This window comes from Puma concolor, chromosome D2, assembly GCF_028749965.1.
Source record: "Puma concolor isolate L17-30 chromosome D2, mPumCon1.1.hap2, whole genome shotgun sequence".
Taxonomy (NCBI): domain Eukaryota; kingdom Metazoa; phylum Chordata; class Mammalia; order Carnivora; family Felidae; genus Puma; species Puma concolor.
The window spans coordinates 47101970-47114699 of NC_141677.1; the positions used below are offsets into that span (position 1 = coordinate 47101970).

General features: G+C 40.2%; 1 protein-coding gene across 2 annotated transcripts in view; it reads right to left on the bottom strand.

The window, feature by feature from the left end:
- FRMPD2 (FERM and PDZ domain containing 2) overlaps window positions 1–12730 on the bottom strand; it is a 96203-nt gene that overhangs the window by 37955 nt on the left and 45518 nt on the right. For both annotated transcript variants that reach the window (XM_086680215.1, XM_025918071.2), the window contains exons 14-15: window positions 9345–9530; window positions 3685–3832 (exon numbers count right to left, since the gene is read on the bottom strand). In XM_086680215.1, coding sequence (XP_086536341.1) covers window positions 3685–3832; window positions 9345–9530 — 334 coding nt within the window. The remainder of the gene's footprint in view (window positions 1–3684; window positions 3833–9344; window positions 9531–12730) is intronic.

The following is a 12730-nucleotide window of genomic DNA, read 5'->3' on the forward strand; positions in this document are numbered from 1 at the left end:
TAGCTGGATGCAATCACTGAAAATAGTGTCTGCAGACAGAGTTTCTAACGTGAAGAAATATTTTTAAAGGCAAAGAAAAATTGTCTAATTTTTCCAAAGCAGACATACAAACGGCCAACAGGCAAATGAAAAGGTGTTCAACATCACTCATCAACAGAGAAATGCAAATCAAAACCACAATAAGATGTCACACCTGTCTGAATGGCTACTACCGAGAAGACAAGAGACAGCAAGTGTTGGTGAGGATGTGGAACAAAGGGAACCCTGGTGCCCTGTCGGTGGGAATGTAAACTGGTGCGACCACTATGGAAAACAGTGTGGAGGCTTCTCAAAAAATTAAAAATAGAGCTACCGTATGATCCAGCAATCCCCACTTCTGGGCATGCACCTGAAGGAAATCAAAACACTACATTGAAGAGATACGTATACCCCGTGTGCACTGAAGCGTTATATACAATAGCCAAGACATGGACACAACCCAAGTGTCCATCAACAAAAGAACGGAAGAAGCAATGTGTGTATATGTATTTTTATATATGATATATTTTATATATGATATATTTTACATAATGTGTGTATATATACCTCATATATGATATTTATACATCATATATATGATATTTTTTAGCCGTCAAAAAGAAGGAAATCCTGCCATTTGAGACAAGATGGATGGACTCTAAGAGTATTATTCTAAGTGAAATAAGTCAGAGAAAAACACATATTGTGTACTCTCATTTATATGCAGAATCTAAAAAGCTGAACCAATAGAAGCAGAGAGGAGAATGGTAGTTGCCAGGACCTGGGGGCGGGGGGTGGTAAGGGAGGTTAAGGGAGATGGAAAAATGTTGGACAGAGAGTACACACTCCCAGCTATAAGATGAATAAGTTCTGGGGATCTAATACATAGCATGGTGATTATAGTTAACAATACTCTATTATATCTTTGAAAGTTGTTAAGACAGGAGCTCTTTTTTTTTATTTTTTTTTAATGTCTCTTTATTTTTGAGACAGAGAGAGACAGAGCATGAATGGGGGAGGGTCAGAGAGAGAGGGAGACACAGAATCGGAAGCAGGCTCCAGGCTCCGAGCTGTCAGCACAGAGCCCGACGCGGGGCTCGAACCCACGGGCCGTGAGATCATGACCTGAGCCGAAGTCGGACGCTTAACCAATTGAGCCACCCAGGCGCCCCAAGACAGGAGCTCTTAAACGTTATCACCACACACACACAAAATGTAATTAGGGGAAGGGATGGAGGTTTTAAGTACGTTATTGTGGCAATCATTTTGCAATATATAGGTGTTCAAACAATCATATTTTACACTTTAAACTTACATATTTATGTCAATAATAATGCAGTAAAAGAAAAAATACAAGAGAGTAGCATCACCTCAACCCAGCCCAACAAAGAAAAATTGCCTGAAATAATCCTTTTAATGCAAATGTTAGATTCCTGAAAACTCTTAGGCTGGTAGTATTTGCAGTTTGAGAGAATAATATATTATGAGCAAAATAAGCCTACAAGGTCTAGTTTTGCAAGGGAGCCTGTGGATCTGTATAAATATTTTACATTCAGTGGTATTAGGCAGTAAAAGCAATATTGATGATGTTTCACGCTGTATCTCAGCAATAGCAGGTAAAATATAATTAATTTACATTCATTATCTCCAGCTCCCTGCAAACATCCTAAAACTGCCACTCTGTGATCTCAGTGAAATATTTATAGCTTATTTTGGTTTGCTGCTAATATACCCCCTTTGTTTTCTATGTTTCGTTCTGCATCAAAACACTCAGTGATTTCGTTTCCTGGTTGATGCCGTGTCCCAGGACCACAGAACCCAGCATTCACCGTCTCCACATGAACTGGATAGCACTGAACAAAATCCCCACAAGCAGAAGCTGCTATTACTTCCCACACGGAGCCATGAACATGAGACATGGACCTAGAAACACCATACATACTAGCCCAAGAGATGCCGGTGTGCTCACCTGAGGACACCAAGGCTCAGAGAAGGCAAGTGAGCTGCCCAAAGTCACACAGCTAGTAAATGTCACTGCCCTGAGTCTACTGGGCTGCAGGGGCCACATTCCAAGCCAGGGATTCTCAACCTTTATGTGTATCCAAATCACCTGGGTTCTTTGTCAAGTGCAGACTTATTCAGTAGATCCATATGGTGCCTGAGATTCTGGATCCCTAGCAAGCTCCCTGATGATGTTCATGAAGAGACCACTGGATGAATATGAAGGCTGAAACGACTATATTATATTGTTCCCTTTCCTAAGTAAAGAATAAATAATGCTTAGAGATCAATAGCAAATGTGATAAATCCAACACGCGAAGCCAAACTTCTCTAGTCCGAAAGTCCCTGTTCTGGCAGGTTATGAAAGGCTGTACTGCAGAGTGAAATGCACAAGCACTAGGCTAGGGGAGCCACAGGTTCAAACCTCAGCCCTGGCACCCAGCTGGCACGTCACTTAACTTCTCCATGCTTCAATTTGCTTCCCCCAGTAATGCTGGTCCCTGCCTCATTCAGCTGCCAGACAATTGGGGTTTAAGGAAACAGTGTATTACGAGCATAAATGAGATAATTCATGGAAGGGCTTAGCATACTGCCTGGGAAAGTACTAATAACAGTAACAAATGGTTCCCTAGCACTTCCTAAATATTCAGTAAATATGAACTAGTCTTTTGTGATGTGTGGCCTCATTTTCACTAATAGTCTCTTTCCTAATTAAAGCAATAATACATGTGCATTGTTAAAGTTTGGTGACTATTGAAAAACACACAAAAGGGGAAATAATCATGTCTGTGTGCCTGACTCACAAAGGGAATAACAAGCCCACAAAGGTACTTTGGTGCAGTTCATTTCCATATTCTTCCTTTCTCATTTTATAACACATTAACACCAACCAAATTACTATCCTGGTGTCTATGCCCGTGCTATCCAATACAGTAGGCACATGTGGCCATTTAGGTTTAAATGTAAGTTAGTTAAAATTACATAAAATAGAAAATTTAGTTCCTCAGTTCTATTTGCCACCTTTCAAGTGCTCAGGAGGTACAAATTGGTAGTGCCCCCCATAAAGAATGGTGTAGATAGCCCATCATTGCAGAGAGCTCTATCCACGCCAAGATACGGCTTCGTGTTTTGCTCTCCCTCATTGAGCACCATATTATGTACATTTTCACGTGCCATCAGTCTCCAAAACTGACTCTAATGTCTAACTTATAGACATGTGTTGTGATTTATTTCGCTAGTCGTCCGTGTTTGGGGACTTAGCTTGCTTCCAAACGGTCACTATCACAAATAACGTTCTAGTGAATACCCATGAGCCCATAAACAACTGTGTGTTTCCATATTTATCACCTTTGGATAAATATTTGTCAACAAGCAAAATTGCAGGGCTAGTGGACATGCACTTTTTTTTAAAGGCTTTTGATATATGTTCCCAATTGTACTTCAGAAAGATGGTATCCATTTACCCCACCCACCACCATGTTACTTATTTCAGCATTTACCAAAGAAAAACAAAGCGTATTTCATTTTAAGATGGTATTTCTTGAGTTGTTAGAGACATCTAAAATTTTGTGGAGGTTTCTGGGTCAACTGTATACATTTACACAAATTATTTTATGAAACAACAAACTTTCCGACCTGGAGGTTGAGAATATAGTGTCTACTCACCAGCTGCAACTGGCAGGAAGCTCATCTGGGCATTAAATCCATGCTGGGCAGAGCAGAGTCCCAGTAAATATTTACAGGTCTTGGCCGAATCAGTGACAAACGTGTGCTTTTTCCCAGTGATGCCACTTGTGATGGTGAACTTCTTTCGCTGAAGGAAGCAAACAAGGACATGAATGTATTGGTCATTTTGACCATCCTTGAAGCACAAGTGTCCAGAGAGTTATCAAATGCTGGAGCCCTCCATTCAATATCAACGTACTAGGCATCCAGAAGTGTGTGACAGGTACTGTCTGTCTGACCATGGCCCAATATGTTTTCTTTGATTAAGAAAATCCCTTTTTTTTTTCTTCATTCACAAAGCAAATGTTTGTTTATCGGGTCATGGCTATCCGCCAGGAAGTACGCTAAAATAAAATACGAAATGAGCCAGGCACACACGTGGCCCTCGGCAAGGAGTGAACATAATCCCCCGTGTGCATTTTGAAAGGCCATTAAGTTACCTACAGTTTTCATTGCACAAACTCCCAGAAGGTGCAGACAAAATTTCAGCTGGTAGGGTTAGAGAAAAGATAAGATCGCTGTATGTATCCTCGTATTACTTACTGTATGGACAAGGCTCTGTTCTAAGTGCTTTCTGGGTATTGATTCACTTCATCCTCAAGGCTACAGAATGAGGGAGGTCATACCATTATCCTCATTCTACAGATGAGGAAACACACCAAGAGTCCTCAGAATGCAGCAGGAATTGAAGCCACATCACCAAGCAATCCTTCTCCTCATTTATACCTTCAGGGCCCACATACAAGGTGATAATATTGTTCAGCTCAGTGGGAGAAACTGGAGAGGATTATCTACATGGGATTATCTATATGGAGCTTTGTGGAAAAGATCCATAACTATTTTCAATGCACGATGTTAATAAAAACAATCGAATACAAAGTAAATAGAGATGATATTAAGTATGGATTTAAATATAACTTCTAAATAAAATCTCTGGTCTATGGGGCACCTGGGTGGCTCAGTCAGTTAAGCGTCTGACTGAGGTTTCAGCTCAGGTCACAATCTCATGGTTTGTGGGTTCGAGCCCCACATCAGGCTCTGCACTGACAGTCCACATCAGGCTCTGCACTGACAGTGCAGAGCCTGCTTGGGATTCTCTCTCTCCCTCTCTTTCTCTGCTGCCCCCCCCCCACTCTATCTCAAAAATAAATAAGTAAACTTTAAAAAATTTAATAAAATCTCTAGATATTCTAGGTATTTCAGTAAGAACTTTGAGCTTGCTCTTAGAAAGATAACTTTATAAATACAGGGCTTATGCTTGAAAGGGTTCCCTGAAACTCCTGATCCTGGTTAATGCTAATCCCTTTTAATTCATAGTAGTTAGCATTTCCAAGAAGCTCCACCCACACTGTCAAGTATTAACAAAAGGCAGATAATTATTCGTTACTTTTCCTCTGAGAAACTTTTTTGCCCATAACCTAATTTTAAAAATCTGAGCATTTTCTGAATATTCTTTCACTGTATTGACACATGTAATGTTGAACCTCCTTATACTAATATGAGTGGACTTGGAATCCAATCGAACTATACCATATCTAGCATTTTTTTAATAATGTATTTTCTCAAACACTCAGACGCTTCCCTAACATCCTTGATAATTTTTTCTTAATATTCCAATTATAATGATGCCTGAACTCCAGCAGTCGAATATTTGCTTTTCCAAACTTGAATATTTGCTTGGAATCCATCCCTTTGGTCAGTACATGTTGATATGCTCTCATATAGTCTTGACAATGTTACATTAAGTGCACCCAAGTATTAAAAAAAATTTAGGTAAGTATTGTCATTTTGTAAAAATCTAATACCTACTCCTTGACAAATCTGAAAAGAGAGAATCATCCACATCCACACACACACGTTTCTTTCAACTCATAAACTCTTGGCAAAACTCTCCTTTTAGACACTAATGCTTTAAGGTATTACACACCACAAAGAGTGGAATTTCCTGTCAGAAAGCTGCAAACAATCTTGACTTTAGTAGTCTGGATTTTTTTTTTTCCATGTTGATAACGTCATTTAATGAGACACGCACATCCGCGAGCAAACTTTCACACAGGCGAGCTGCTCTGTGAACAAGGTGATGTAAAACTTGAATCTCAGAGTTTTCCGTACAAACAAGAAAAACGTATTTACACCCCTGTCGTTGCGCCACAAACACACTCGGTGCTTCCATAACATCACGTTCACTTCAAAGCATTGTTTTACCATTTTGCCATTGGAGCTAATGAAGTTGAGAGTCCTGGAGGGGCTCTGGCCAAGTCTTCACCTGTTCTTGCAAAGCGTGGAAAGCGAGCTTTAAAATGTTCAGAGCCAGAGGCCAGTCTGACAGATATCTTCAGTTGTAAGAAATGAAAAACTGTAGTTTAATTCTTAAAAACACCCCTATCAACTGGCATTTCCATCCAATCAGGGATATGCTTTATAACTGTATATACTGCACTCTCAATACATCACACGATATTTTTCCTTTATGGATAGGAATCACATGAAATAGAATTTACTAGATTCCCTTCACTTGTTGCACAGAAGCCCACAGCGGCACTGCAAAGAGCAAGTGCATTTCTGTGCAAAGCTGCATGTTTTATGCATCTTACCAATAATAAAAATAACTTTCAGCCAGCCATGCTAGAAGAAAGTCTGAATTATATTTCTATTGCCTCTAGAGAAAATACTACAGAAGTGCCATGACATGGAAAACAAAATCAGAGCACATGCCACCAACATTTGAAAGAAGAAAGAAATTATAGCTCATCAGGGAGTTCATTAATAAAAGTAGCACTTTTTGGCTTCATAGTTTTGCAGTATTTGTTCACTTTTTTAAATTCACAAGCTTTGGTGATTTCTTTTCTCACTCTAAATGACTATTCACTTTCATTTCATAGTTTGTACTCAGAACTTTGTTTTCTTTTTTCTTTTTTTTTAATGTTTATTTTCCTTTTTTGAGAGAGAGAGAGAGAGAGAGAGAGAGCATAAGCATGAGTGGGGGAGGGTCAGAGAGCAAGAGGGAGAGAGAGAATCCCAAGTCCCCAACATGGGGCTCAAACCCACAAACTGTGAGACATGACCTGAGCTGAAACCAAGAATCAGACCTTAACCAACTGAGTCACCTAGGAGCCCAAAAAGGACACACTACATACAGAGAACAACATTTTCTTTTTTAAGGAGAGAGAGAGAGAGAGAGAGAGAGAGAGAGAGAGAGACTCCCAAGTAGGCTCCACCCTCGGCACGGAGTCAACTCAGGTTCCATCTCACAACCTGAGACCATGACCTGAGCCAAAATCAAGAGTTGGAGGCTCAACTGACTGAGCCACTGTATTCTTTTTCTTAAAGAGAGCTCTACAAAGCCTGTATCCTCTCCTGCCCTCGTGCATTTCTCTTCAAGCATTTTAACTACTGCTAATCACCGAGAACAGTTGCTAACTCGGGGAGGTTCATCATTCTACAACCAACACTTTCTCAACTGAATAATCTGAATTGATGTTGTCTCTGTCACAGACAGGCTGCCAACACACCTGTAAATCACAGTCTTCGAAAATGACATCTTTTTCTATCTCGATTGCTACTTCCCTGCAGGCTGGAAAGATGAATGGTCTGCAATTATTTGAAGTATCTTGGCTTCTGCTTTTAGGCAAATTTCAGACCAGCTGCTGGAGCTCACTCCTGTATTGTTCATAGAGTTCCCCGTTTTCTGTGCAAGATGCCTAATTTGTGGCAAGCAATTGGTGACATTATTTCATGGGATGACTTTGCCACAAAAAAGACATTCATGCTGAGGAAGAGGATGATCATCAGGGCATGGAAATCCTAATTAGTGGCAAGGTTGTTTTGTTTTGTTTTGCTTTGCTTTGCTTTGCTTTGCTTTGTTTTATTATTTTAAGCTACTAAGTCTGTCTTGTGAACCTGATGATTTTCCAGCTTTAATCAAGAAATTGTCCCTGGCCATAGGAAAATGAGTATCTATAAACATTAAAACAACTTAAATATAAAGCATTTACTTAAAGGGATTGTTCAACTTTATAATGTCAAATTTCTACTTTTCAAAATTATATTTTAGGTTATATGCCTTTTTACAGATGTTTTAAAACAAATTTCTTTGAAAATTTTGAATTAACCATGACCTAAAGAAAATAAGAAGCAATGCAATAGTATAGAATTAATTTAATCATTAAAATTCCTCAAATAATCTTTCAATTGAATTAAAGTAAGTCGAGTCATTAAAATTATTTTAGAAATTACAAATATAAATGTTGTTTACTTTTAGATATGGTCAAAAATATTTGGGAAAAAGTCAATTTCCTAATAGTGTATTATAAGCCACTTTAATGAACTCAATTAAATTTTGTTCAGGTATTACTTTTAGATATAAGCTTTTTTTCTAAAGACAAACAATTATTTTTCAGACAGAGAAAGAGCGCATGCACACGCATGCACATGCAAGTGGGGAGGGGCAGAGGGGGAGAGGGAGAGAGAGAGGGGATCTTAAGCAGGATCCACACTCAGCACAGAGTCCTATGCGGGGCTCCATCCCACGACCCTGGGATCACAACCTGAGCTGAAATCAAGAGTCATATAGATGCTCAACCAACAGAGCCACCCAGGTGTCCCAAGACAAACAATAATTTATCATTAAATACTATCAAGAGTGGTATTTGAACAATATGTTATCTTCAATGGCCAAGATGGAAGAAACAATTAGGTTCCACTTAGGAAAAGCTAACATCCGATTGCTGATTATTAAAACAGCAATCTAATCAGTAGGAAAATTCTTAAAACCCTAAAAGAAAATTAAATGGAAAGAAAAAGCTAATTTTTTGCATGGGCCAAAAGACAAAGAACTTCACATTTGATAACGAAATCATCGCTAAAGTAATGGCATACTGGCTTCAGTGACCCACAGGACAGGCAGGTAGATTAGGGACCAGAACACTCTCATGTGGGGACACACATAATGCTTTGGGTGGCAGATTTATTGTAACTAAATTCAGGAAGTATATAAATACTCATGCAAATGGCGTTGAAATACAGTTTCAAACATTATACATTTAACAGGGATTTTTTGTTTCTAAAAAAAGGCTCTTCAATTTTCAGTGGGTATCAAAGTTTGCAGTCCCCAGTGTCCTGTAGCACACCTGTAGTTCACAGGAGACAGGCCAGATGCCTCAGCATGCTGTGCGCACGGGGAAAATTTGAAACACAAGGGAAATGTTTCAAAACCTTGCAGATTTCACCCTGCCTACAGCAGACTCTCCCCTCCCATCTCCCACCACCAACCTTGCTTTCAACATCAGTGGATTCCCCAAATTAAGAGACCTCTACACAGAGGAAAGGCGTAGTAGCTCTTTTGGCTGATGGCTGATGGCTGATTGGGGGTATAGAGGGACTGGGCAAGACATGGTGGGGAGAAATAGCGCCCTGAGAACTCTCCAGGCCCCCGGTAGGCTTCTTCCAAACATGCCACAGTACCTCGGAGTACTGGTTAGTACTGGTTAGACAGTCCGTGACCTTATCTGGTCAGAAGATGATCACAGGACCCCACTGCGCCTTTGAAGGGGCAACAGATCAAAGGAAATTGAAACCTTTATCAACTGAGTGATACTCACACAAGTAGAAATCTTTCCAATTTCTCTCCACTGAAAGCGTAAAGTTGCAATTCTGCTGTTGTTTTTCACTTCGTACACTATGATGCCCTTGGCACAGATCCCCAAGGCCATCTCACTTTCTCGTGTCATCTTCTCTGGGAGGACTCGGTGAACCAGCACACCATATTCTGGGAGTTTCTGAGTGACCTACAGCAAGAAAAAGGCCAGTTAAGAAGAGACAAGTCACACTAATCCAAAATAATGGGCTCCAAACCATTTTAACAGACGTCTTGAAAAAATTTTAAAAAGAGTAGAATTGCAAACTGAGTTTAGGAAACACTGAGTCAAACAGATCTCCTTACTACAAAATTTCTCACCTCTAATATGATAGCATTTCCTATCTTATTAACCCTAGGAATCCTTTTTTCATGGAGTACCTAAAACAAAACACTTGGAACACGTTATTATGAAAATGATACAACAGAATAATAATATTCTGAGCAAGTTTTTAGAATGCAGACTCTTTTAGGTCACCTCAAGGTAAAGGATTCTTTTTCATAATTGTGTCCACCAAGGCCTATTGCAATATTATCTCGTACAAACCCTTCACTTTATAGATTTTTACAGAAAAACTGAGTCCTGGGCACAGAAAGCAACCTTCCAGGTGGCTAGCATCACTGTTAAAGCAAGATAAGCCATGAACATCCTGCAGAAAAAAAATGAACAATCACTGGCATTTCTCACCATGTGGCAGTGCCTTGGCCAGGTCCCCATAGCCCAAGGTCTGTCCTCAATTTACCAGGTCAGGAGACTGAATTTTGTCAGAGCCCTGAGGGTCAATCAGAGATGGGGACTGCATCAGGCCCACCAAACTCTTAAGAGATCGGGGTACAAATTTGACGCAAATGTTTTTATGTCTGATTGGTAATCACATCTCTATCCTGGGGTCTACCACCTTCGTCTTCACCTGAAAGATTCCAGTCCTCATCAGAAGGCTGATGCACCGGGACTCACAGCAGGGACTTCTTGCTCCAGGGACTGGAAACCCTCTCAGAAGGGTTTCATTGGTGAGATCTGGTATCCCATCTCTACCCTGCAAAAGAGAGCAGTCTGCCCTGGCCAATTTCTCCCACTGCCACACGGGGTAACAAAAATAGAGAGAAATTACGACTTCTGAGGGCTCCTTTCTCAGGATCCTTGCTGTATTTTTTATTTCTGTTAATAATCTCTGCAGATAGGGGCACCTGGGTGGCTCAGTTGGTTGAGCTCCTGACTCTTGATTTGGGCTCAGGTCATGATCCCAGGGTTGTGGGATCGAGCCCTGTGTCAGGCTCCACACTAAGTGTGCAGCCTGCTTAAGATTCCCTCTCTCTCTCGCTCTCTCTCTCTCTGCCTCCCCTGCTCACATGCACTATCTTTCTTATAAATAATAAAATAAAATAATAAAAAATAAATAATCTCTTCAGACAGGTTCTGCTGCCTGCAGAGCCTACAGCTCTTCACATGACCTTGATTAAGTTTCTGGGCCCTGAGCCTCCTTGTTTTAACTTTGGAGACACTGTTCATCACCATCAATGTCATCAGCAGTAGCCTCCAAAACACTATTCATTGAGCATTGGGGCTGAAATATCCAATGGCCAGGCTAGGCATGTGCTTAAGATACTAGAGTCATCTCAAACCAATACGATAAAATTCTTTTAAATAATTTGATGTGATATTTCTAAAAAAGTGTAAAGCCTTAAAATGGTCTTCACTAGAATAAAGAGGTCTTTGCTAGACTTGCTTACATTTGGAAATTGTTTAGTATTTAATTTTATTTTTTAATTATGTAGAGAAGGACGTGATCCTCAAGTACTTAGAGGGACAAAATTTTTAAGTGGTGAAGCGCCATCCTAAACGTTTCCCCTGGATGATGTCACTTAATCTTCACGTTAACCTTCACAACGATCACAACAGACAGGTGTAGCTACCTCTTTTCAAATCAAAAACCAGAGATACACTTCGGAGTCACAAATGGAAGTACGAGTCTGATTCCTTCCGCAACTCCACTCTTCACAACTAAAATTCAGAGTTTCTGTAAAGTTTGGAAACATGGGTGCATATGCATAAGATCCTCGCGGGCATTTTCAATCTGTAAAAAATAAATAATGTTCTCTATGTCTCCATGCTCTACTAGGGAATTTTCTGTAGTGCCTCTCCTGGTCATTCCATGTTGCAGTTGCCGATTGCCCTCAGAGGGTCACTGTATTTCCAGGTGCCTAGAGGCATCTCACTATTTTCTCCTGCCCCCTATAACAGCAGCCAGGTTTAGACCGGACCCAGGCTCTCCTGGCTCCCAGCCTATGCAGTACCCTTGCTGTACTGAAAACTGTTGAAACAAACAGGCTGGTCCGTCAAGAAATTGATAACAACTCATGATCCTTTGACCCTGTAATTCCATTCCTAGGGATCCGTCCTAAGAAAATATACCGCGTAATTAAGACAAACCCTTCTCATGGTTGGTGTCGACTAGCGAGGTTGGGCTGGGGGACCAGCTGCCAGAGATAAATATTTCCTAAAGGCAATACTGCTTTAAAAGGGATCATTAGGCAGCCTTTAGAAAGGAGATTTACAAAGCATTTGTAATTATCTGGGGAATGCACATGTTACAATGCTAAGTGGGGTAAAACACAGGGTACAGCCAGTATGATTTCAACTGCTAAAAAAAAAGAAAGAAAAGAAACAAAATGTCTTAATAGAATATGAAACCCCTAGTTAGGTGGGAAAAAATGGTTCCATGGCTGAAGAAGTTTGGAAAACATTGAGTAAACCTTGAACAGGTTGTTCTGGGATTAATATGCTAATGTAGTTGTGAATCTTCCAGAGTATGCTGTTCAGCGTTACCCAAACTGGATTTCCGCCAAGTCTTCTAGTGTGAGATGATGAACTAGCAGAATTAGTCATCGGTGAACTGGAGGCCAAGAGGCACCATCTGATAATGGAAAAGAGGAGCCACGAGGAACTGTAATTAGATAATCCAGTGACTCTTCGTGAAGTAACTGGGCTCTGTGATGGGCTCTGAGAATTCAGGGCCCTGACATTTACAGCCTAGTAGAGAGGACAAGAAAAGTATAGAAAGGACTAAAACGTAGAGTGTCTTAGCAATATCTGTCAACAACATTTACAACGTTCATAACCTGAGACCCGGTAACTCCACTCATGAGATTCTATCCCTAAGAAATTAAGCACCAATGCAGCTAAAGACTTATGTAGAAAAAGTGCTAATCTCAGTATTGTTTAAGATAGCCCCCTATTAAAAACAATTTATGTGCCAAACAACAGAGTATTGAGAAAAAATTTAGGGTACACCGTGTGCTGATTTAAAATAAAGTTTCAAAATGTTGGTGAGAGGCGATTATAAAAATACA